Source organism: Pimephales promelas, chromosome 6 (genome assembly GCF_988280905.1).
Source record: "Pimephales promelas chromosome 6, fPimPro1.hap1.1, whole genome shotgun sequence".
NCBI lineage: Eukaryota > Metazoa > Chordata > Actinopteri > Cypriniformes > Leuciscidae > Pimephales > Pimephales promelas.
In genome coordinates this window covers 42,468,153-42,495,184 of record NC_142774.1, presented here as the reverse complement: position 1 = coordinate 42,495,184, position 27,032 = coordinate 42,468,153, and the positions used below count along the sequence as shown (strand labels likewise).

Sequence of the window (27,032 nt, the reverse complement as noted above, 5' to 3'; positions counted from 1 at the left end):
TGAATATTAAGAGATTAAGAAGACATAAATTCAAGGAAAACCCAGACGAAACATCAACAGAGAAACGTAAAAAGAGTCGTAAAAATAGAGAAAGACACTTAAATATGAGACGAGGGTAATGGCCTGTCAGAACACATGACCAGCGGTGAAGTCCATACATCACATCATCGCCTCATGCAGGATCAGGACACTGGTGTGCGTCGGCTGCTTTCTCCAGCGTTAGATTTATTAAAGCCCTTTCATTCTATCAAATCTAATATTCAGAATATGGGGATAAGCTTTTGTTGTTGCAATACTTTGGTGAATCTTAATCAAAAACTTGACTTAGAGTGTCAATTTTGACTTTTCATGAAAATCTGAATATTTTGATGTCATAATTATGATGTACCAGAGGATGAATCTTTCATATGATTGTGCTTCTGTGGCTGAGGAATGAATCAGTGTCTGTTGAACTCAGATTCTCGGGTCTCTGGGTTTAGTGGGCGGAACGCTAGGAGGTCTGTCGCGGCTGTCGTAGCGCTCGGAGTAGCGGTCGCTGTCGTAGTGGTCATCGTCACGACCTCGCCGGTCATCGTATCGGTCGCGGCGGTCATCGTAGCGATCTCGGCGGTCATCGTAGCGGTCGCGGTCACGGTCGCGGCGGTCATCGTAGCGCTCATCTCGATCGTAGCGCTCGCGCCGGTCGCTGTAGTCGTCTCGTCGGTCGGTGTAGTCGCTGCGCCGGTCGTAGCTCCTCTCGCTACGGTTGTCCTGCACATCAAGTCTGTCGGCGCTTTTCACGCGGCGTTCTTCCTCGTAGCTGACGAGTTCTTCCGGAGCGTCCTCTTTCTCCTCAGGGTCCTTGTCTGTGAACTCTCCTCCGTCGTGACTCCTGCCAAACACAGAGGAATAAAGGTTAGCATCCGCGCGGCGCTGGAGGAGATGTGGGTGTTCTGCCGCCGTACCCCATGGCGTATTCCTCAAGCTTCTTCTTCCTCCTCCGACAGCAATAGCAGCAGATGCAGATGATCCCGATGACAACCACTACGGCCACACCGGCTCCGATGAACCCGCCGACCGACCCCATGCTCATGGACGCTAGCCGGGGTTAAGACACAGAGAACAGCAGGGTTAGTTAGTCAGGACTAAAGTCACGGCTGATCAGGTCTTCGGGAAAAGCTGCTGTTCTTACGTGGCATGACGGCCAGGGTCAGATTACACGATGCAGATCTGATTTCATTGGTGGACGTGCAGGTGTAGAAACCAGACGTTTCTTTGGTAACATTGAAGAGCGACAAAACTCCGTTTACTAAGGAGAGACGACACACACACACACACACACATGTGATGCAGGAAAAGTCACGATTTACTCTCCCTCAAGCCATAGGTGTGTATGACATTCTTCTGTCAAACGAACACAATCACAGTTCTATTAAAAAATCTCCAGGCTCGTTCAAGCTTTCAGTGAATGGGCACCATTTTTATGAAGTGCAGAAAAGTGCATCTGTCGAGACACCAGACATAAATTAAAGTCTAAAACGAGAATATTTAAAGAGAAATGTGGGAGGAGCTTGAGTTTTTAGCCCAGCGCTGTTAGTTTGACTTAAAATGGTGCCCATTTACTGCCATTATTAAAGGGTTGGTTCACCCCAAAATGAAAATTCTGTCAGTATTTACTCACCCTCATGTTGTTCAACCCCGTAAGACCTTCGTTCATCTTCGCAACACAAATTAAGATATTTAAGATATTAAGATCGCTCCTGCATACTAGTCCATAGGCTTCTTGAGGGAATGACTCTTGCTGTCCTCGAAAAGTCATTAAAGACATCGTTAAAATAGTCCAAGTGACTACAGCGGCTCAATCTTAACTTTATCAAACGACGAGAACACTTTTGTGCGCAAAAACAACAAAAATAAGGACTTTATTTCAACTATTCACTTCCTTCTCCATGGGCCTGTAGTCAGTTAGCGTAGTGTGATTGCGTAAAGCTACGTCACATGAAGGCTCACTATTGGCCGACGCTGGTCATGTGTGTGATGCGTGTGACGTACAATAACAGAAGCTTACGCTATTAAACTAGTAACCTGACTCGCGCAGAGGGAGAAATAAACCAATAGTTGGAATAAAGTCGTTATTTTTGTTGTTTTTTTGCGCACAAAAGTGTTCTCGTCGTTTGATAAAGTTAAGATTGAGCCGCTGTAGTCACTTGGACTATTTTAACGATGTCTTTAATGACTTTTCGAGTCATTCCCTCAAGAAGCCTATGGACTAGTATGCAGGAGCGATCTTAATATCTTAAATATCTTAATTTGTGTTGCGAAGATGAACGAAGGTCTTACGGGGTTGAACAACATGAGGGTGAGTAAATACTGACAGAATTTTCATTTTGGGGTGAACTAACCCTTTAAACTCGAAGGACATTTTAAATAAGTTGATTTGTGTTCGTCAGAAAGTAGAATGTCGTATACACCTATACTAGGATGGCTTGAGGGAGAGTCGAGAGGCTTTGACATGTATTTGAGCTCACACACACACACACACACACTCAGTCGTACCGTCAGTGGCCTTGGCCGGGTTGGGGCGGGGTCTGTTGGTGGTGTCGTAGCTCTGCCACCTGTAGGTCGGGGTGGGCGTCCCCTCCTCCGAGTGGCAGCTCAGTCTGATGTCCTGAAAGTATTCCGGCGTCCCTTCGATCTTGCAGACGGGCGTCGAGGGAGCCACTGCAACACCACAGCTACATCTTAACACTCAACACTGTACATCTCTCTCTCTCTCTCTCTGTAATACTGTTGAAGTGTTCGTGTTGCTAGAATGATTGATTTGTAGATGGAAATGGATTATAAGATAATAAACAGGAGAAAAGTGATGGAAATGTATATAATCTCTTAAATGTCTTAACTTCTTTTAACTTGTTTGTTTGTTCTTATCAATTTTCTTGTCTAGGTCTAACTATTGTTTATGTGGCAAGTAGTCGTGTCCAGATCACTCCATCGGAATTTGTTTTGCGACATGCCTCCGTTATTAGAAGACATTTGACATTTCTGTCACATGACATCTTCAAATGAGGAAATTGACTGAAATTCTCAAAATATTCATCTGAAGTGATCCCTGTGTGTGTGTGTGTGTGTGTGTGTGTGTGTGTGTGTGTGTGTGTCTTACCCAAGACTATGAGTTTGGTGTTGGCAGACTGCCCGTCCTCATCGTTACTCAGGTTCTCCACCCCGCACTCGTAGACGCGTGTGTCCGCGCTGGTGACCTTCAGGAGCTGCAGATCTGCTTTTCCGGCCGGGATATCTTGCAATAGACTCGCTCGGCCTTTATATTTCGTCTGCACTTTGATTGAAGTGAGGATTTTGATCTGTGAAATGTACAAGCGCACAACATGAACACATGAGCGCAGCGGTGGGATCAGTGCTAGCTGGAGCGGGTGCTAGCGTCCAGTACCGTGGGTTGGTCCGGTGAGTCTGGGAGTGCGCTCCACGAGATCTGGACGTTGTGATTCGTCGGCTGCGGAGTGAATCTGCAGGGGATCGTCACATCATCACCTCTCGCAATCTTATATTCTTTAGCTGGTATAGTCACAGTCATGGCCGGAGAAGCGACCCGCACTCCTGTGAAACACACACACACACACACTTCAGCAACTATAGGGAAATACATTCAACACTGCACAACATCAGACTCACACACCTGTATATCAGACATCACACACACACACACACACACACACACACCGTTCTCAACGGTGAAACTGTTTTTACTTCCTTTTTAGTGGAAACTGTGATATATTACCATTCAAACGTTTGTGGTCATTCAGTTTCTGTAATACTTTTCTTCATCAATGATGCATTGCATTGTCACAAAAGTGACAGTAAAAACATTTACAATTACAAATTATGTTTTTTTTATAAATACAGTTCTTCTGAACTTTCTATTTATCAAAGAACTCTGAACAATAAAATGTCAGAAGCAGCAAAACTGTGTTCAAGACAGATAATAATCATAACTGTGTGTTGATCATCAGATCCTCAGTGATTTCTGAAGGGTCATGTGACACTGAAGACTGGAGTAATGATGATAAAGATCACAGGAATAATAAATTACATATTCACATAGACAACAGCAGATTTACATTATAATAATATTTCACAGTTTTTACTGTATTTTTGATCAGATAAACACAGCTTTGGTGACTCTCGAACCCGCCAAGCGGGAACACCGACGGCCTGAGGCCAGACTAGCATATCTGTAAAGTTATGACGAAAATGTAAGTTAATTAAACGTTTTACTGCTCAAATTCTTCACATATCACGAGACCTAAAGGAGTTCACTTGAGCAGAACGAGTACAGGACTGATGTGGACAGTTGAGATCTTTTACTCTGTAGAGCTTGTGTGTGTGTGTGTGTGTGTGTGTGTGTGTGTGTGTGTGTGTGTGTGTGTGTGTGTGTGTGTGTGTGTGTGTGTGTGTGTGTGTGTGTGTGAGTGTGTTTCCGTGTGAAGCTCGTCTGGGCGTTGGCTCAGAGTTGCTGTTCTGTGGAAGGGCCTACAGATGCAGATAAATCACTCGATCACGCTGAATAACGCCGGCTGAACTGTATTCTGTTAGAGATTGTTTGATTAACGATGCGCTTGGGTTGTTATATTACATTCAGAAGCACATGAAGAGTGAGCAGCCCAACACAAGCCTTCCTGAACGAGGGTTCCTCAGCTGATGAGATCTGCAGGTCAACTGGGTCTGGATCGCCTGGTTCTGGAGGTTTGACCTGATGAGTAAACACACACACGCACACACACACACACAGACGAAAGCTCACTCACCGCTGATCAGCAGCAGAACCGCCAGCGTCCCCGGTGTGGCCGCCATCTCTCGAGTGTGTGTGTGTGTGTGTGTGTGTGTGTCACAGGTGTGTGTGGAGGAACTGGAAATGTTGAACACACTGAAACTCAGGTCGCTGAAGTCCCGCCCCGCACGAGTCTCGGCTTGCCTGATGCCTTTATGTGTGTGTGTGTGTCTCACAGTTTCATGCTAAAGAAGCCACACAGACCACAGTGCTGCGGCACCCACATCTACTCAAGAGGAAGAAAACTCGTCCAAATGGACACTAAACAAGAAAGTAATGACTTTTGTTGACTGGAATCAATGTTAGATGCTGTTTGTGAACTCTTGAAACTAATTTCTCGCCATTTTACTGAAAAACACACTGATTTGCATCAGATCCAGAGAAACTGGTTTGACAAGAAGAATATGATGAGGGAGTGGCAACACACACATATAACCACACACACACACACGCACAGGAGATGATTTGATCATGTGATAGTAATGGTGACCAATCCACCAGTCAGGACTAATGAGCATATTTGAATTATTGGACCAATCAACACTATACAGCTGATTTGCATTATTCATAATAAGACTCAACAGTGTCCTCTGGTGGCTGAAGGTCAGAATCACATGCAGTCTCCAATCTAGAAGAATGACATGACCCTTTATATTACCCGAGTACAATATCAGATCGTTAGATGATAATGTCATGAGGGTCCTCTTTTATTCCTGCTTTATTTCCAGATGATTCACTCACACATCATCTTAACACACACACACACTCACCTGATCAGGGAGAGCTCGAAGGCAGGAGCTTGCACTGATGTCGGAGGGTGTGTGTTGTTCTCTATCATCATCTCGTGTTGGAGATCCCCGTATATCAGGATCGTTCACCGTGAGGATCTCCTTCCACAAGAGTAGAGAAGCGGTTCCTCTTTCCAGCTGTTGAAGACACATTCAGGGCCCTGACAGCCCAGGCCGAGACTCGTAGATGAGGAATGAGGCAACGACTGCAGTTCTTCTTAAACGTGAACCGGCTCCAGCCGAGCTCAAGTCAAGTCTTTTTAAATGTGTCTTGAATCATGACGGTGTTGTGCTCTCAGCTGATGATACTCACCTCAGCAAAAACAAACCGTGTGAGTGGTGTGTGTGTTCCTGGTTTATGAGGACGAGAGCATCAGGACGACAGATGATGACGTTTCAGATCTTTGGCATCAGCAACAAACCTTACTTTTAAAAGTCTACGTATTGTTGTGTTCTACTGATTATAGTGTGGTCAGCTGCATTTCTTCATGAGACTGGCCTGAGATGCATTTCTGGATCTCGAGCTCTGCCGTACACATATAGATCTACATAAACAACACACTGTGTGACTCGCGTGTCTATCTCATTCATCATGACGGAGATCTGTCCGCTTCATCAGATCCCTCTACACACACTCATCTCGTCTCGACGGGTCTAACGAGCCTGTGTGAGTCCGAGACACGAGCGCTGATTGGCTGATTGCTGATAATGGAGTCTGTAATGCGTGTGTGTGTGAGACTCTCGCTTCTCTGTGAATGTTCTTCATTAAGGAGATCTGGAGTAACGAGCGCTGGAATGAGAGGGGGGGAATGCCACTTCTTGCATCTTACATTACATCCAATGATTATTATTGCAAAAGACTAAAGCTACATTTTAGAAAATTAAAACAACATTCCTGAAAAAATAAAATTGTAAACGATATTTAGTTTTAGCCTTTATGGTCGCACCTCAAGTCTTTAAATTCACCGGCATTAATGTGACATATAGCCTACATGAACTAAACTACACTGAGTGGAGTGAGAAATATACAACTAAATAGAAATAAAAATGAAATGTATAAGTGCGCTGTGTCCTGATTTCAGAGTAATTTGAATTGAATGGATCTTTGACTATACGGAACGAGACTTCCACAAGATGTCGGACACCAGTCGTCTGTTTACATCTCATTACTGCTCGCGCTTCTGCTCGACTGCCGCTGTGGCGGGATCTGATACCTTAACGGGACATGATGTGTGTGTGTGTGTGTGTGTGTGTGTGACGAGCCTTTTACCGCACGGAACTGGAAGTGAGTTTAGGAGGCTTCAGCTCGTGAATATGAATGTTTGATGCTGTTGCTTGAGCAGCCTATAGTCACGTGATCGAATTAATATTGAGCAGGCCCTGATTTTATTGCTCCATGTGTGTGTGTGTGTGTGTCTGTGAGTGTGTGTATTTTTGTGTGTATACTCTTAAAAATAAAGGTTGTTTGTTGGAATCAGTGATTCCATGAAGAATCTTTAACATCAATGGAACATTTATTTCTACAAAATGTTCTTTAGATTATAAAAATGTTCTTTGCTCTGAGAAAAACGCTTTTCTAACTAATATAATATAGTTTCAGTGAAAAGTAAATAAAGCTCAGAGAAACTGGTGATCACACACACTGTCCGTCAGCTCACGGCTTTATTCGACCACACGGGGATGTGATCCACAGATGACAAAACAGAGGACAGAAACAAAAGCTTACAGAATATAGCACACAAAAATATTGTATTGTACAAAAAAGTGTTATAGTTAGAATATATACTGCATTTCTGTGACATTTATTACTGTATAAATCTCTCTTTAAAAATATCAGAACCTTTCTAATGTGTAACTGTAGTTCATGTGATCAGTGCGTCAGGAGTGTTTATGTACATTAACAGGAGAAAGCGCACGATTAAAGGCACAGACACGACACGGCAACGAGAAATCATCATCATCAGAGAGGAAAAGCAGGAGCACGTTTCCCGACACACAGATGCAAATAAAGAGAAACAGTGTTGAACAAATAACACAGTGCTTTAGTCTCTCTAATGCACACACACATATACAACCAGTGCACACACACCACAGAAGCTCTCACACACACACACCCACATCGTACAAACACACACACAGCTTCACATTACTGTAACATTAATATGAATCTCTCTCTTTATGTATGACACTATTTTATAAAGTCACATCCATGACATCTTCACACCGTACATCTGTGACATCATCACACCCTACATCCGTGACATCATCACACCGTACATCTGTGACATCACACCTTACATCCGTGACATCACACTGTACATCCGTGACATCATCACACCCTACATCCGTGACATCATCACACCGTACATCCGTGACATCATCACTCGCTCATCCAGCAAACGACGCACCCGTGTTATAACAGCTTAATTCATGTTTAGCCTGATGAGTCTCAGAAACACACTGATCTCCAGATCGCTGGCGTTCGCAGACACACTCGCTCTAGTGTGTGTTTGTTGTGCATATTTTTGTGTTCATGGCTTGTAAACGCTTCGAGTTAGCGAAGGGCCGACGACGGTATCACCCATCAATCACAGTGAATGAACTCGGCTGTCCTCCGTTGAAAAAATATTCACATGATTGTTAATATCTGAGTGTGTGTGTGTTAGTCTGTGTGTGTGTGTGTGTGTGTGTGTGTTTTGCTTCAGATGGTTTCCTGAAATTGGACATCAGCGGGTTTGGCTTCAACGGCTCGTGAGAAAATACACTGATAGACCTTGAGTTCAGCTGCTGGATGTGTGTGTGTGTGTGTGTGTGTGTGTGTGTGTGTGTGTGTGAGTGTGTGTGTATAGCCATGTACTGCCCCACAAGGATAGTAACACTCGAGATTCATTACTTTCTGAGGATTTTTTGCTGGTCCTTACAAGGAAAATTGATAATAAACATATATATTAAAAAAGTTTTTTTTTTTTTTTTTAAATGCAGAAAGTTTTGTGTGATGGGTAGGGTTAGGGGTCGGGTTAGTGTGTGTGTGTGTGTGTGTGTGTGTGTGATGGGTAAGGTTAGTGTAAGGGGACAGAATATATAGTTTGTCCAGTATAAAAACCGTTCCGTCGATCCGGATTCCCCACAAGTACCGCTAAATGAACATGTGTGTGTGTGTGTGTGTGTGTGATGGGTAGGGTTAGGGGTCGGGTTAGTGTGTGTGTGTGTGTGTGTGATTGTGCGCTGCAGATCCTGAGTGTTTGCTGGTTTGCTCAGTCTGATGAATGAGGTATTAAAGGCATGGCGGCTTCGCTCGGGTCGGTGTCCTGCAGCTCCTCCTTCTGCTTCTCCAACAGCGCCACCAGCTGGCAGCTCTTGTCCACGTCCTTCTTAAACTGCACGTAGGGTGTGTGTGTGTGTTTCAGCATGTTGGGCAGGTGAGGCACCAGATGAAGCTGCCCGCTGGCCGTCACGCCAGTCACACACGTGTAGAAGTCACCTGGGACCGTGAAGAGCTCGGGGAGGGCGTGGCCAGGTTCGGGAGGGGGCGTGGCTACCTCACAGTAGGAGGCGGGGCCACTGAGGCAGTACGGGTTCGGACTGGAGCTCGACTGGAGGGCCGGCGGTCCCTCGGAGCCGGTGACGGGCTTTGGCTCGCAGTGAGACGGGCAGCTGTTGGGCGTCAGGGCCGGACCCGAGTCCACGCTCACCTGATACCACGTCTCGATGGAGAACTGAGGAGACTTATAGCCGTGAAAACTGGAGAAATGACGATTGATCTCCTCCAGCTTCCCATTCTGGAGGCAAATGGACAGAGAGAACAGACGGTAAAGCAGATGCTTCTTCATTTGGAGTTACTCACTAAACACAGGAACGCTCAGACGAGCCGGTAACATTACTGAGGATTACATACAGCACTAAAGACATTTATAAGGTTACAAAAGATTCAGCCCACTAGTGATGTGTCAGTGTGTGTGTGTGTGTGTGTGTGTGTGTGTGACGGGACAGCGAGACCTTCAGCAGCGCCGGTTCCAGCCCACGGATGCGCGGTTTGGGGATCGGCGGTAAGAGGAACGCTTTGATTCTGCAGGAACACAAACAGACTTCAGTGCAATGAACAGTTTCTATTTCATCTCATTATTTGTTCCTGACATATAGTTTTTTTCTAATCTATTATTACAGTTTTTCTCGATTGTTTACACACATTTTCTGGTACTTGAGACACAATGACCACAACATGTAACTCATTGACCAACCCCCTGAACCAGTTCTGCTGAACTACAAGCACAATTCCTGCTTTACACTCAAATTGCAGTTCAAAAACACACGTTTTTCAAAACACTACACACAATTCTCTGCATTTGGCACAATTTTCATGCAGAAAATCTCTTGTTTTCATGAGGAACACACTGCCATTCAGATATTCACACTGACTCGTCACATGGGCAAACACATGTCACACAGTTTTACAATTAGTGATGAGAGCTTTAGCATAAAATACCAAAGCCAAAGAGAGGATGCAGCATAGATATTTTTTTATTTCTTTTTTTACTGTAACATAACATAAAAAATTCAGTTGTTTTGTATGTAGACCACTGTATGTGCAACTTTGTGTTGGTTGGGGTGTACAAAATGTGGGATCTATCTCCCATTGATTTTGTGGGAAAAATAAAATATATTTGTTACCGTGTATTTGTATGTTCTGGGTATAAAAACAATATTCTCAAATATTTTACAACACACTTATGTATGTAATATCTGTAGTAAGTGTAACACTGAACAAAAAAAGGCCCAAGTCATTCTGATGAATGGAGAAGAAGTGTTTTCCATCGAGCACATCAGTGTTCAACTGGTTCTTATAAATGTCTATTCATATGATGGTTTGTGTGTGTCATTTGAAAACAAAATACCATTTTGAGAAGAAATAACATTGTTTTGAATGTAAAGTTTCATTTTGCAGGAGAATTGGGGGGTTTTGCCAAGTGTGTGAGTGTTTTTAGATTTGTGTGTAGAGTTCTGAGAGTATGAGGCGTTCTTTCAGAAAATGTGTGTAAACAATCGAGAAAAACTGTAATATGTTTTGATATGAATTGACTGCTTCTATTGTCCTCATTTGGAAAACAAAAGCATCTGCTAAATCATATCAAATCAAATTACATTTATTTATATAGTGCTTTTCACAATACAGATTTATCAAAGCAGCTTCACAGTGATAACATGAAAGTAGTACAACACAACGATTAAATGTAAAAACGCTTTCAGAAACTCCTCGTGTCGAGTGTGTGTGTGTGTGTGTGTGTGTGTGTGTGTGTGTGTGTGTGTGTGTGTGTGTGTGTGTTGGCAGCAGCAGCGTCGCCGATCTATTCCACCGGGACCAACCATATCAGCATTATCAGACCCATTACCGTCCCAAACACGGCCAGAGTCGTCACGACATGCCAATTAAGAGTAATAAAGTCGGAATTGAAAGATAAACTTACAACAACCTTTTTTATTTTTAATAATTAAAAAAAGTACCTCACTGACCTCTTTCCTTGGGGAATAAACCCGAACCCGATGATGAGGAAGGCCATGATGCTGAGGCTGGTCAGCAGGATGAAGACCAACAAGCGATCTGACACACACACACACACACACACACACTTAGAGCATGAGCGCAACCTTCATACGTGAGAGACGAGTCAATGCCTGTGTGTGTGTGTGTGTGAGTGTGAGTGAGTGTGTACCGGACAGGGTTTTGCCGACGACGCTGATGGTGATGGCCTCGCTCCAGACGCTCCAGTGTTTGCTGTTTCTGGACCGGCACCGGACCATGAGCTCGTACTTCCCCACCGGCAGACCCAACAAATCAACATGAGGCTCCTGCAAACGCTCCTTCACCTACGGACACACACCACACGCCCTCAATCTCAATTCATTCACGCTTAACTAATGAGTTATTGTACGACTCATGAAGAACTAAGAATTCACTGAATAATCTGGCCTGTAAAATCAGAGCCGTATGTCCAGCCAAGCTGCTGAAAGGATTTAAAGTCCCGATTCCATGGCAACACAATGTCCAATTTCAACAGATTTCGAGAGTTTAAGCTTTCGATGGATGCCTAATTGATGAGGATTGTGTTGATTTATGTGCGTAACGGTGCTGTAAAAGCGGAGGTCGTACCTTCCATGTGTCGGGCTGAGCAAGGTTTCTGTAGCGCAGCTCGTAGACCAGAGTAATCCATCCCTCACGCACCAGATCCGCGATGGGGAACATCCAGGACAGCGTGACGGAGCGGCAGGACTCGCAGTGGCTCTCGTTCAGCATGATGTAGGAAAGGTTAAAGGGCGGGTCGACCTGCACTGCACACGCAAACACACAGAAACATGAGCTCCGGAGAAACCTGTTGTCCTATCCACCTCTTTACTGCTGTGAAACGACTCTATAAATCAACCTTTAAAAATAAGAGGTTTTTGGTTTGCCAAAGATCCTTTCATAAACAGTTCTGAACTCTTTCCCTGCCATTGACTGAATTTTCCAGATATCCGTGTTTCATTTACATTTACATTTCTTCATTTAGTTGATGCTTTTATCCAAAGCGACTTACAACTGCTATATATGTGTCAGAGGTCGCACGCCTCTGGAGCAGCTAGGGGTCAAGTGTCTCACAGTGGATTTGAACCCGGGTCGCTCACACCAAAGGCATGTGTCTTATCCACTGCGCTACAGTGACCCCTGTTATACAGTAGGGGGCGCTAATGCACATCTTCTGAACGAGTACAAAATCTCCAGATTAAAACACAGGGTTAGACAATCGAAGCATTGTAAATGATCAGTTTAATCGGCGCATAAATCAAAACGTTACTGAATGAAATGCTGAAAACGACTGTGACTCGATCTACTCCATCATCATTCAGACGAAGACTTTGACAAACACACCATTTTGTCCGCTTTTGATGAAACTTACACACAGTGTTGATCAAATGTAATGAATGAAGCTGGAATAAAAGCTTCTTTCTTTTGATATATTGCACGCTCAGATATTTATACGGCAACATACTCTGGTTTTGTGAAAATGACGCTGGTGGGGAAAGAGTTAATAAAAAAATCTCTTAGAGTGAAGAACATTATAATAATCTTAAGAACCTTTTGTGCAATGGAAAGATTTACTGGATGTTGCTTAAAGGGTAAATGCCAATAACGAGCCTGTAAGAGTGTAGGGCAGGATAACACACTCCTCGTGTGGTGTGTGTGAGGACGTGACGTTCCCCACCTATATCGGCCACGTCCAGACAGTGTCTCGGCGAGGTCCGCGGGCCCGAGGTCGTGTGCGCCGTCACCGTCATGCAGTATATCTGCCAGATCTGCGTGTGTTTGCTGTCGAAGAAGCAGCTGTTGGAGCCGTTGCTGGTGTAGTCGGGACAGTCCCGAGGGGCGTCGCCGCTGCGGAGATCACATGACCACATCACCACACATGACTCATGATGACACTCTCCATAAACCGCCATCTGACGGGACCCTTACCCCGTCCTGTACTGCAGCGTGTGGGTGATGTTGTCCTGGCCCTCGACGGGGCGCCACCAGCAGCTGAAGTCCACCATGTTGGGCGATCGACAGCGGTGAATGAACGGCCTGGTGCCATCTGAAACACACACACACACAGTTTACACCCATGACGATTTCTACATCAGTGTGATATACAACCCACGAGATTATAGCTATTATTATGTATACACTACATTGCCAAAAGTATTGGGACACGCGTCCAAATGAGTGAGTTCAGGCGTTCCAGTCCCTTCCATGGCCACATGTGTATAAATCAAGCACTAGCCATGCTGACGCGTCTACAAACGTTTCTGAAGGATTGGGTCGCTCTCAGGAGCTGAACCGGGATCATCCGAGTCCACAGTCAACGGTTCGAACTATCATGACACGTACCAAACCCTACGGATCAGGAATGGGATTATCATGTGCAGAGGCGTCCCAAAACGTTTGGCAATATAGTGTTATGCAATCATTTAAGATATTTCTACTCATAAAGATCCTTTATTGGCATGAACCCCACTGAACCTGCTGGGCGGAGCCGGAGTTTGATTGACAGTCACATTGAAGCATCCTGTCTGAACACGAACAGCACGTGTTCATCAACAGACACTAACTCAGTTACACAGCTTCAACACAACACACTCCATCAGGCAGTTTTCAAAGGCATCTGGCTCACTTCCGTCCGTTTGAGATTATGACATGAGCTAATGCTAGCAGCTATGCTAATCTGATTTAGCCGCCACGCATTCCTACAAAAGGCAGACACAAAGAGTGTGTTGTGATTGAGTCATAAAGCAGTTAAAACCGGCTTAAAGGTTCAGGAAAGTTTATAAAGTTCATACAGAATCCCTCGAGGGGCCGATACAGAACGCTGTTAAAGCATTCACATCAAAACATCAAACGAATACAATATTTAAGCATAATGCAAACACAACAACTCAGAATATGTATGATTTTTATATTGTTTTTCCAGATGAGGAGATCTTCAAAAGCAGGTTTTGTGAGGTTTAGCTCAACTTTACGGACAACATATGATTGAGTAAACAAACAGAAATGAGGCACAGTTTTATGAAGCAGAAACTCAAGTTATGAAACCCTCGTGACACAGATTACACACACACACACTCTCCGTCTCCATGGCGATCCGTCTTCTTCACCTCCTTCACAACCTCGCGACCTTTCATTCGCATTATGAATCGACCTGTTCAGCAGGAGATTCTTCACTGGTTCATTACATACAGTTACAGTCATCAGCGTCGCCGTGGGCAACAGCGGTCAGGTCGCCGTGGGCAACAGTGGTCAGCCAATCAGGAGGAGGGAGAATTTTTACTTCAGATCTAAACCAGTAATCTTCAGCTCGGCGTGAAGGGGAAGTTTCATGCTGGCCTTCTCTCCTCTAGTGTGTCGTACATCGAGAGAAACAGGGCCAAACGTGGGCGGGGCTTGATTGTGTCTGTGGGGAGTGGTTTGCTATTTCCTGTGAGTGACAGGTTAAAGCCCCGCCCACATCTTCAGAGAAGAGAACCGATACTGCAAGATTCTGATTCAAGATTATTGAAACAATAATGATGTGCACCAATACATCATTTATAATAAACACTTCAATAAAAATAAGATTTGCTTTTGAAGCATCCATTCAGTAGCTGATAATATTCAAGGACATATTGAACACAAACGTGTGTAATGTTGAGGACGTCACGCGTGTAAGATGAACCCGAGCAGATCCAGTCCCTGAGAAATATGATCTCCACTTATTGTTCTCTTTCAATCTCTTCCAAGCTTTACAGAGAGACACAAACAAATGAAATACAGGTGTGTGTGTGTGTGTACAAAAACATGAACACTTTACAATAAAGGCCCATTAGTTTATGCATTAACTATCCATGAGCAATACATCTGTCCAGCATTTATTAATCTGTGTTCATGATATTTAATAAACATACAGCTGTTGATTGTTGTTCCTGTAGTTCAGTGGCGTGAGCGAGTGGGACCGCTGCGATCTGCACACGACTCGACGGATGAAGAGCAACGAGTGTGTGTGAAACCCCTGCAGTAATGCGGTGTGTGTGTGTCGGGAACGAGATCCGGGACAAACATGATCACCGGCAGAAGAAGACACTGTCAACATCTGACGCTTTCTTCATGGCCAAAACACAGAGAAAACCAAAACCACACAAAACAACAGTTCATAGTGTCCAACACCAACAGGTCTCAAACCTTTTCTGGTCAAATCTCACAGAACACGTATATTATAAATATAAATATAAATATAAATATAAATATAAATATAAATATAAATAATATAAATAAATATAAATATAAATATAAATATAAATAATATAAATAAATATAAATATAAATAATATAAATAAATATAAATATAAATAATATAAATAATATAAATAAATATAAATATAAATAATATAAATAAATATAAATATAAATATAAATAATACAAATAAATATAAATATAAATAATATAAATATAAATATAAATAAATATAAATATAAAACAAGTGCGCTCACTGCAGTCGGACAACGCTGAATATAACGAGTGTGTTGTACAACATCGGAGAGTGAGTCTGGAGCTGTGTCCCAAACCGCTCACTCGTCCACTCGTTCCCTGTATAGTGTACGGTGTATAGTGTATGTCAGTACTACACTACAAAACATAATGTTGATTATAATGTATAATAATGCAATGGCAAATAATGATAATGGCAAATGTACACTGGAAAAACCTGCTTCCCCTCGTATAAACAAAGACACGGCCGTCACACACACACACACACACACAGTCCTCATTAACCATGTTTACATTGTAATAGCCATGTGATTATATCCTGGGTTTGCCAACGGTCCTGAATTACGTCCCGTGTTCTGGCACTAGTTTATCTGTCCCGTACGGGACCTCCTTATCCCGATTAAATACACACTGACCGATAACACACACACACACACACCGACACCAGTCATCATCCAATCACAGCCCACTCTCATCAGACCATACCAATAACACACTCCACATGGAGAATTAGACCAACAGGATCCTCTGCCGTCTGGACAGTTCGATCCGGACTCACTTTCACTGTCCGATTTATTCAACGTGATTATTGGTCACACAAGTCCGACATCGGACACGCCAGAACACACCAACCCTTCCTGGGGGATTAATATACGGATGTGATTTACTGCCCAAACAACAGTTCGGATTATTAATGTGTGTTTCAAGTCAGGACTCTTTGATGAACAGAAGAATCAAAGTAGATTAATCCAAAATAAAAAAAGCTTTTGTAACATTATAAATGTCTTTATGGTCACTTTTGATTACCTAGTTTAATGCATCCTATAATTACTCATTTCATCCCCAGAAATTGAGGGAAAAAATGTATTAATTACAGAAAAATCTGAGATGATTAAATTCCTTCTCTCGTGTGTGTGTGTGTGTGTGTGTGTGTGTGTGTGTGTGTGTGTGTGTGTGTGTTGCGCTTCACTCACCCTCCTGCAGGGCGGCACTAGTGGACGAACTCGAGGAGACCAGCGTCCAGTGCAGAACCAGCAGAAGAACACACAGCATCACGAGTCCTACAGAACACACACACACGTCAGATACACACTTCACTGACACACACACACACACACACACACAGCATCACTCACTGGCAATTAGAGCCCTGCAGCACACACACGCACACACACACACACACACACACACACGTGTCCTCTCATGGTTAGTCATGAGACGCATCACAGGACACAGCGGCCCGTCGCCTTTAGACACACACATTAACACACATTAAGCACATTTAGTTGGAGAGGAAAAACCATTTAAAGTCCAGTTCTGCTTTAAAGTCTCCTGCTGTCGTTTGGTTCACATTCATTCCAGCTCAAACACACACTCATGTCCTCATTATCTATAATCTATAATCTATAATCCATAATCTATAATCTATAATCTATAATCGGCAGCGTCAGCGTCTGAAACGCCTCGATCGAGGATTCAGGCTCTCTAAGCCCCGCCTCTCTGAGAGCTGCTCTGCTGTGATTGGTCACACACTCTCACACTGATACGAACAGTAACGATGGCGTGGGTTTCACCGTATCGATCTCAGAAAACACGAACAACACGAGCCGAACTCTCTCAGATACACTACAGTGTTTGAGGGCGGAGCTAAGAGACGCTGAAACCCCATTAAACCAGCATGAAGTAACAGTTAAAGCAGAAATCAGAAAGCTGACACTAATCTGGTTACAATCTCTCAGTCCTCTTGCATTGTGGGAAATAGTGTACATCGAGTGTACACTTGAATTCAGAGAGGATTGTGGGTAAAAGTACTGAACGAATGTAGGAAGTGATGTCATTCACTCAGAGTTCGGACACCGATGTGCACTATATAGGGAGCAGTTTCAGACACATTTTTAAACCAGCACTAAATTATTCCAAGATAGCAAACTGACATCGAAACAACGTTGATCTGACATTGTTTTGCTCATCGAATTAACGTTGAACCAACGTCAGACGCGTCATTCTTTCAAAACTAACGGAAAATCAACTTGAAATCAACGCGTTGTTTCAACGTTATGAAAGCAAACCAATTTTCGATTTTCATTTAGCTTTGAAGAATGCCGCGTCTGACGTTGGTTCAACGTTAATTCGATGAGCAAAATCAACGTTGTTTAAATGTCATGAGAGACGTCGTTTCCACGTTGATTCAATGTCAGTTTGCTGTCTGGGTTATTATTAGTATTAAAAAACTAGTGCCATGATTTTTGAAAAATCTCCTCACCTCCAACAGATCACACACACACACACACACACACACACACAGTCCTGCTCATGATTATCATCACTGATTGATCACTCGATATCAGGAACATGAATTAAGAGATTAGTGAACATTAGCAGCGCCTGCAATCAGAACACGGCGACCGGAGAAAGCCATATATCCACACGATTAAACTCATTTCAGGACAAGAAACGTTTGTTTAGAGACTGTAATCGCACAAATAAGCTCTTTTCCTCGAAACACCAACATTTGGTCCAATAATGTTCCAGACGCTGTCTTTAATCACTCAGGCCGGTTATGAAAGCGCTGATTGTGAATGATTCGTGATCGTCCATTTACTCCGTTTCCCTGTCCCTAAAAACTCCAACACACTCACACACACACACACACACGAAGAGCGTTAGAAGTGAAAAACGCCTTTATTTCTCTCCACACATGCGTTTGCGCTGAAGCTTCTCCTGCATCTGCAGCTTAAGAGCTTAAAGAGAACAGCAAGAACAGGAGATTAGCTCTGCGCCGCTATTGTCTCGGATTAAACGATCATCTTTATTCCTCTCTGATCAATCCAGACATCAGGGCTTCAGTATCGGCCCAGGACCACATTACTTTTATAATTCAAATAATAAATTCATAAATAAAAATTTAAGTCTGAAAAACGTCATTGATTTTTCACAGTTTGACCTTTACTTGTGTTTTAGGGTTGAAGGAAACATCTGTAAACTTACCGAAAATGCACTGTAATGTATATTTCTCTCAGGAAAGGAAGTGAATAAAAAAATATGTAAATCATGAATGTGGGTTGTGTTTAATATCATTATCTATGTTTACATCCAAACTTAACTTGCACACAATTGGAATATGACATAAAACATAAATAAGCAGCATCTCCATCCCATCTGTTCAAGAGAATCATCACTGGCGCAAGACAGAGACAGTCTAGAGGGAATAAACCCAATCACTCTGACACACACTCCGACTTTCAGAAACACCAAACCAACATTAGAGACGTGCGACGCCATTGGTCCACCGGTTACTCCAGTTATCCAATCACAGCTGACGCTGAGCCATATTGAGGGATTTATACAGTAAATGTGTTTCTATGGTAGTTTATGTGCAGGACTTCTTGTCGGATAAACATTGATGGATCCCCTTCGGCTGAACCGCACACTGTTTGACCCACTTTGTGTCCACGAAGATTACAGAGGACTCTCTGTGGTTCTGTCCCTAATCGCAGCGCATCGGGGTCAGGAGAGCAGATCGTGCGGTCAGGGATGACCTCTCGTTAGCTCACCTCAGTCGACAGATGGACGGCTACACTCCAGATCTCGGTTAATTAGCTGGCCAATAAGCTGCTTATGAGGTCATAATGAGACAAACCAACACATCTCATTTATGCAGCGTCATCTCTGCAGCCCAAACTATTCCCACAGAATCAAAGTGTGTGTACATTATCCTCTAGTGATATGACAGATCAGTGTTGACTAACCCTGACTAACCCTGACTGACCCTGACTAACACTAAACACTAACACTAAACACTGACTAACACTGGACAGAAACTAAAACACACAAGTGTGAATTATTAAACCTGTCGTGATCGAGACTCCAGACTAATCCTGTCCAATCACCAACGTCTGAGGAAGGCTTTATGATCTAACCATCCCAGTACATAACGGGTTAGTGACCAACATCCTCTCTTTAACAAAGTAAAAAGACAAGTAAATATTTAAGACATTTATGAATAATACAAGACATCTCTGAAATATAAACGTATATTAGCACTGAAAGCTGTGCAGTGAAATGTGTTTGAGTTTCTACAGGATGCAAAACTAACAGACAAATATGTATGTACTCTCTCTCTCTCTCTCTCTCTCTCTACATATATATACATTTTTTTACTGAAAGCCAATTAAAAACATTCACCCAAAATTTAGAGGCAAAATCAAAGTGTAAAAAAGATTTAAGAATTTTATGAAAACAAACTGATGTTGACCCTCAAACACTGAGAACAGCGTGTGCAGCTGACGTGTGTGTGTGTGTGTCGTGATGTGTGTGTGTGCAGCTGACGTGTGTGTGTGTGTGTGTGTGTCGTGATGTGTGTCGTGTGCAGCTGATGTGTGTGTGTGTGTGTGTGTGTCGTGATGTGTGTCGTGTGCAGCTGATGTGTGTGTGTGTCGAGAAACTGCTAGAAAGCTAAACTAGAGGTATTTCGCATTTCATGGAAGGAGAGCTCGACTGCATAAAGAGGCTTTGAAAGCTGCCAGATCTGCTTATTATTCAATCCTATTAGAAGAAAATAAACAAGACCCGAGGTATTTATTTAAAACAGTGGCTAAACTAACAAGAAATAAAGCTTCAAGCCCAGGAGTTTCCAAACAGCACAGCAGTAATGACTTTATGAACTTCTTCACAAGATTGATAATATCAGGGAGATATAATAACTATGCAGCCGTACAGCATCGCATCAGGGAGTGTGTCGTCATCTCGCTGAGGAAAACTTCCATTCATTCATTGCTATAGGAGAGGAAGAATTTACTCAACTCGTTAAATCATCTAAACCGACATCTCGTGTGTTAGACCCTTTACCAACTATTGAACTACTGAAAGAGATGCTTCCAGAGGTCACAGATCCTCTTCTCAATATCATTCATTCGTCTTATGTGCCAAAACCTTTAAGCTGGAAATAAATAAAACGCTTGTTAAAAAAACTAAAAATCAAGTCAGGAATCTCGGTGTGTCTCGGTGGTTTCAGTAGTCATATCAAAGCAAAATAAATCCACACACACACACACACACACTGTCTGAGATAACCCACTGAACGCCATCGCTGCTCTTCTCATGCGATCTCTGCCGTTCACCAGCGACTCGTTCACTGGTTAGAAACGACTGAATTATCAGTCCATGAGCATCACATGATCACAGCGAACGCCACTGCCATGAGAAGGACTGGTGTGTGTTTGGTTTGCCTGAAAGAAGCAGGACGAGCATTTAATCATGTGATGGGAACCAGTCTGACCCTGAAGAGCTCCAGCTATTTCTGTCATGCAGAAAAACACACGAAAATCAATCGCTTTCATCCACATTTCAGCGTCAAGTGAAGCATGAAGATCCACCAGCGGACAGAACCTCTGCATCTGGGTCACTGAACACTGCTCACACACACACACACACACACACACACACACACACACATTGCATGTACTTTATTGGATTCCACATTACAAGTCAATTTCATTTGGAATCAGATTTTTTTAATAATCCAACATACTAAAACCAAATCAGCACATTGTTATGGATTACTAGGTTTGTAAAGGGGACAGGAAACATCGCCTTTTCCAAATAAACACACTTCCTGTAGTTGCTGAGGTTCAGCAGTATGACAACTTTGGCCCCCAATGCAAAGTGTACATGACCCAAACACTACACACGCGCACACACACACACACACACACACACACACCACCAGCCTGTGTACATGACCCAAACACACACCACAATAAACTGGCATCTGGACCCAAGTTTCTCAATGGTCATCATTGGCTGATATTTTGGATACATTGACTGAACAAGGATCGGGAGGAGCAGGTGCAGATAATTAACCCAATTAGCACAAGTGGAGATCAATCAGTAATCAGCTCAGGTCAAGATAAATAACAGCAGAACACACCTTGATCCTCGACAGTTTATCAGCATCCCTCCTCCATCACGTCTCCTCACTTTAGTTCCAGCTCCTCTCACCAACGGGAGTGTAACCCCAAACATAATAATTATATGTAGAGGTGAACTCATGAAACCCAAACCCTAACCCTAACCCAACCCTAACCCAACCCTAACCCTAACCCAAACCCTAACCCTAACTCTAACCCAACCATAATAAATATATGTAGAGGTGAACTCATGACACCCTAACCCTAACCTAACCATAACTAACCCTAACCCTAATAAATGAACTCATGAAACAAGTCAAATGCACATGACACCTCAATTAGTGTAACTTTTTTTAACTCTCTCTCTCACACACTACACACACACACTCACTCACTAACACACACACACACACACTCACTCACACACACTGATCTGAGTGGAACATTGTGAGTTGTAAATGAGGAAAACAAACTGACCTTTACTGTCCCACTGGACGCTTGATCAACAGAGGCAAATGAAGATCTCAGATATAAACACTGATGACATCATCATCATCATCATCACCGACACTTCAAACACTGAATCACTCCTCGACTACCAATCATGTGCATTACAAATATAACCATTTGCAAACATTGAGTGTTTTTACTTTGAGTGTGTCTTCTTCTGTTTATGCTGTAAACACAGGAATAATGTCCAGTCATGCGTATCCTCTGGATCATCAACACACACACACACACACACACACACACACACACACACACACAGCGTCTGAACATCGGATGTCCGGTTTCCGATTCAAGCACATCATAATGTCAGTGTTAGATCTGAAGTTTGTTTACTTCTTTACGGAACTGCATTCTTCACATTCTGAGCACACCCTGGAAATATGATGATGTGTGGCTTTCTGCGACTCACTGGTTCTACCTGTAACGGTGAGGAGAGCGGCTTTACCCCTAAAGCCACATCATCATATCTACACGATCACTTTACAGCATGCGTCTCATAATCATGTTCAAACTTGTCCGACACCAAATCTCATTTGTTTGTGCAGCAATCCTCTAACATCGAGGAACCATCCTCTAACGTCGAGAACCATCCTCTAACGTCGAGAACCATCCTCTAACGTCGAGAACCATCCTCTAACATCGAGAACCATCCTCTAACGTCGAGAACCATCCTCTAACGTCGAGAACCATCCTCTAACGTCGAGAACCATCCTCTAACGTCGAGAACCATCCTCTAACATCGAGAACCATCCTCTAACGTCGAGAACCATCCTCTAACGTCGAGAACCATCCTCTAACGTCGAGAACCATCCTCTAACATCGAGAACCATCCTCTAACGTCGAGAACCATCCTCTAACGTCGAGAACCATCCTCTAACGTCGAGAACCATCCTCTAACATCGAGGAACCACCCTCTAACGTCGAGAACCATCCTCTAACGTCGTGAACCACCCTCTAACGTCGAGAACCATCCTCTAGCGTCGAGAACCATCCTCTAACGTCGAGAACCATCCTCTAACGTCGAGAACCATCCTCTAACGTCGAGAACCATCCTGTAACGTCGAGAACCATCCTCTAACGTCGAGAACCATCCTCTAACGTCGAGAACCACCCTGTAACGTCGAGAACCACCCTCTAACGTCGAGAACCATCCTCTAACGTCGAGAACCATCATCTAACGTCGAGAACCATCATCTAACGTCGAGAACCATCCTCTAACGTCGAGAACCACCCTCTAACGTCGAGAACCATCCTCTAACGTCGAGAACCATCATCTAACGTCGAGAACCATTCTCTAACGTCGAGAACCATCCTCTAACGTCGAGAACCATCCTCTAACGTCGAGAACCATCATCTAACGTCGAGAACCATCCTCTAACGTCGAGAACCATCCTCTAACGTCGAGAACCATCCTGTAACGTCGAGAACCATCCTCTAACGTCGAGAACCATCCTGTAACGTCGAGAACCACCCTCTAACGTCGAGACCCACCCTCTAACGTCGAGAACCATCCTCTAACGTCGAGAACCATCCTCTAACGTCGAGAACCATTCTCTAACGTCGAGAACCATCCTCTAACGTCGAGAACCATCACTCTAACGTCGAGAACCATCCTCTAACGTCGAGAACCATCCTCTAACGTCGAGAACCATCCTCTAACGTCGAGAACCATCCTGTAACGTCGAGAACCATCCTCTAACGTCGAGAACCATCCTCTAACGTCGAGAACCATCACTCTAACGTCGAGAACCATCCTCTAACGTCGAGAACCATCCTGTAACGTCGAGAACCATCCTCTAACGTCGAGAACCATCCTCTAACGTCGAGAACCATCCTCTAACGTCGAGAACCATCCTCTAACGTCGAGAACCATCACTCTAACGTCGAGAACCATCCTCTAACGTCGAGAACCATCCTCTAACGTCGAGAACCATCACTCTTACAAACTTGAAAACAGCTGCAAAGGAAAATTCTGCCATTTTATTTCAAATACTGTGTCCTGATGAACAGCAGGAGCTTGAATTACAGAAGGGATGTAGAATGAAGTGTATTTGAACTTCAAGCAATGAGTTAGAAATGGGGAAAGGTAAAGTTAAATGTAACGTAACACACGTATGTGTGTGAGAGAGAGAGACCCATGACACAAGGTGTGTGTTTGTGATTGGCCCTATCTGTGTCACACAAACGCGTGTGTGTCTTGATCATACAACGACCCCTGACCCGTGGATCTGCGAGACAGTCGTGTAACACACACTCTCCTGATCAGTGTGTTAAATGTGAGGTTTGCGTGTCGGTCGCAAGAAACTGGACGGCAGCGCAAAAACAGAGAGCGAGATTCGACTACAACACACACACACACACACACACACACAGTTTATTACTGAGAACTTTTCACAGTCACTGTTACTGATACTTGCCTGAATCTAAACCAAACCCTCACACACACAAACCTGTTGACATTATTGCATGACAGATAAAACACAAGCCCAATGTGTTTTTAATATTCACTTATTAAACTTCGGTAACATATTTTATACGTTATCTGATGACGCATTATTTCAATAAACAAAAAACATACGGAAATGTAAAGAGAGAGATCGACCGAAGCTCGAGCCGTTCAGATCCAAAAATAAACACGAGGGGTTTATTATTTTATTATATGTAGCCTATATTAATTATTTCACACTTTGCCCACAACAATTACCAGATATTATATTTATTTTGGATTAACAGCTACACCAGTTCTGTCGATCAGAAAACAAGGACAAATCCTCTCAATTGTAGGCTATATAGAATCTCGAATGAATGTCAACTGACCCGTTCAAGTGCAACAAAAAGTATCGAACATCAATTTATTATACGATAACCAATCTAAATAAATAAACGCAGACATTTGTCACCAAGCGCATGAAGTGCCTCGGCTTTTCTTCAAATGTTAAAGCTCATTTCTAGGAAAGAGTGCCTGTACCTGCTTATAGATCCTGGAACACGATCCTGGTTTGCCTCGAATCCGCGATCCTCCAGAACCGCGAGCGACACCGACGGCGCAGAGATCGCACGGTCCGGCTCTGGCTCTTCAGGTTCCGATGTTGCTGGTCCAGATCTGAGCCGTTGCACTTCTGATCGCTCCTCCTGATCGCGCGTCATCATCCCGGCGCGCGCGCGTTTCCACAGCCATGGGGATGTTTCGACGCGAGACTCGGATGCGACGCGACGCGTTTCACAGCAGATCCTCTGTATTTAGACTGGACTATTCGAGCAAAGGAAAGATGGAGTGAACATGATTCTGGCTTGATTCGTGATTCAGGCTCTGACACGTGCCCGCGCACACCGGGGCTAGTTGTCACAAGCTTCACTAGCTACTTATTTTCTCTCGCAGTTTCAAACATGTTGTGTTCCAGTCGTATTGCGTTTGTGAATTCTGTTCTGAAATCATATTCTTACATTCAGAGTGACAAGAATCACAACAAAGATTTAAAGATTGAGCTGTTCTGTTTTCTTTATGGTATTTTTACACAACTCTTTTTCTTTTGACTATTTTTTTAATTTTGTGTGGTACTCCTTCATGAACCGAATGCTGCCTGTCGACTATAAGAGTTTATAAATAATCTGAATAAGTTATGTATTACATAAATAATCTGACCCCAAGAAATAGCAGAAAGCATAGCTGGTTCTCTGTAACTGTATACATTGGTGGAGTATTGATGATCAATACCTGAACTGAGGACAAATGAGGAACTGAATCAGATGGATTTTATTATATAATTGGAGCGAATTGAGATAAACAGAAAACATCTCCCGAACTGCTGAAATGTGTTTTACTGAAGGCATTGTGGAGCAGAAAGAGCTGAAACTACATCATCTAATATCATTCTGAAGCTTTTGCTGATTACAAATTAGTTTTGATTTATTTTTAAACTGAGCGGTACAAGACTTGTGAACACACACATTTTTTTACTCAATTCTACAATGTTAAGTGGCTGAAAAAAAAAACCTCCTTAATCTTGTATTTGGGTCAAAAATGGGCACCCATAGAAATAAATGGGGAAAAACTGTAATTTAGAGTATTAAACTAAAATAAGCCAAAATACTGTAAGACACCAGGAGACGGCAAAGTCACCTCATCTTTAGGTTTTAGCTCTAAAAACTTATTGGAATGATATTTTAATGTAGTTATAGTTGTAGTAATGTAGATTATTTGAGTGAGTATGTGAGTATGCTCTGTTCAGATTCAGATGCATTACTGCAGAGGACAGAAGTCCACAGAAAGGGATTTATGATTCATAATTCATAACTCACACCTCAGTCTTGTTGAAACGCTCATCAGATCGGCAGGTTTAAAATAACCTGTAATGATCAACGCTCTCGAGCGCTCATGCAGAACGATGAGGAGAGATTATCTCTGACACACACACACACACACACACACACACTGTGACTAAACCAGACATGACGTGCGTTTGACCCGCTGCACTTCAGGAAGAAAACACTCGTGTTCATGAACGTGAGCATCACAGAAACATGGACAGATCATGACATGAACCGGTCTGATCTACTGATGATGAAGGTCATGACCTTCACACACATCATCTGCTGTTCTGCTGAACCAGTGAAGGGACAGCATTAGCTGACGAGTGATTATGATTATTATATTCTGCTTCTAACGATTAATTACCAAGAACACCAAGAACACAAATGAAAGTCTGTCATGAAACGGTCACACACGCTGAGAAGAGCGTCTGGGAGATTCTGATAAGAAACCACATCAACGGAAGAAACACTCCTCTTCCTCACACACACCGTCTCTGATGTAGCCGTGTTTTCCAGAGCCGAGCGAGCCTGACGAAGAACGCCAGAAATACACTAACGTGAAATCTCTGATCTGAGATCAGAATCTGCATACACATCTGCTCAGTTTCAGTCTAAATATAATGTGTCTCTAAAAATTTGACAATTTACAAAATATCAGTGT

General features: G+C 43.2%; 2 protein-coding genes across 5 annotated transcripts; both read right to left on the bottom strand.

Moving 5' to 3' along the window:
• Positions 1 to 331: 331 nt before the first annotated feature.
• gpa33a (glycoprotein A33 (transmembrane), paralog a) lies at positions 332 to 6,251 on the bottom strand. 2 transcript variants are annotated; one of them, XM_039646851.2, is made up of 7 exons: positions 4,800 to 5,218; positions 3,425 to 3,591; positions 3,140 to 3,338; positions 2,536 to 2,700; positions 1,172 to 1,288; positions 945 to 1,077; positions 332 to 871 (listed from the first exon to the last, which is right to left on the bottom strand). In XM_039646851.2, the coding sequence occupies exons 1-7, from the start codon at positions 4,843 to 4,845 to the stop codon at positions 454 to 456; spliced, it is 1,245 nt and encodes a 414-aa protein (XP_039502785.2). In that variant the 5' UTR covers positions 4,846 to 5,218; the 3' UTR covers positions 332 to 453. The 2 variants fall into 2 exon arrangements, with proteins under 2 accessions (XP_039502785.2, XP_088988740.1); XM_089132614.1 differs by lacking the exon at positions 4,800 to 5,218 and adding an exon at positions 5,593 to 6,251 and having other exon boundaries at positions 333 to 871.
• Positions 6,252 to 8,614: 2,363 nt separating this feature from the next.
• Positions 8,615 to 25,309, bottom strand: crfa4 (cytokine receptor family, class I receptor 4). Of its 3 annotated transcripts, none has more exons than XM_089132611.1 (9): positions 25,029 to 25,309; positions 16,616 to 16,702; positions 13,097 to 13,214; positions 12,846 to 13,015; positions 11,756 to 11,934; positions 11,319 to 11,472; positions 11,110 to 11,206; positions 9,607 to 9,676; positions 8,615 to 9,389 (listed from the first exon to the last, which is right to left on the bottom strand). In XM_089132611.1, exons 2-9 carry the CDS (start codon positions 16,692 to 16,694, stop codon positions 8,865 to 8,867), a joined length of 1,392 nt encoding a protein of 463 aa, XP_088988737.1. In that variant the 5' UTR covers positions 16,695 to 16,702; positions 25,029 to 25,309; the 3' UTR covers positions 8,615 to 8,864. The 3 variants fall into 3 exon arrangements, with proteins under 3 accessions (XP_088988737.1, XP_088988738.1, XP_088988739.1); XM_089132612.1 differs by having other exon boundaries at positions 11,119 to 11,206; XM_089132613.1 differs by lacking the exon at positions 16,616 to 16,702 and having other exon boundaries at positions 25,029 to 25,138.
• Positions 25,310 to 27,032: the final 1,723 nt, after the last annotated feature.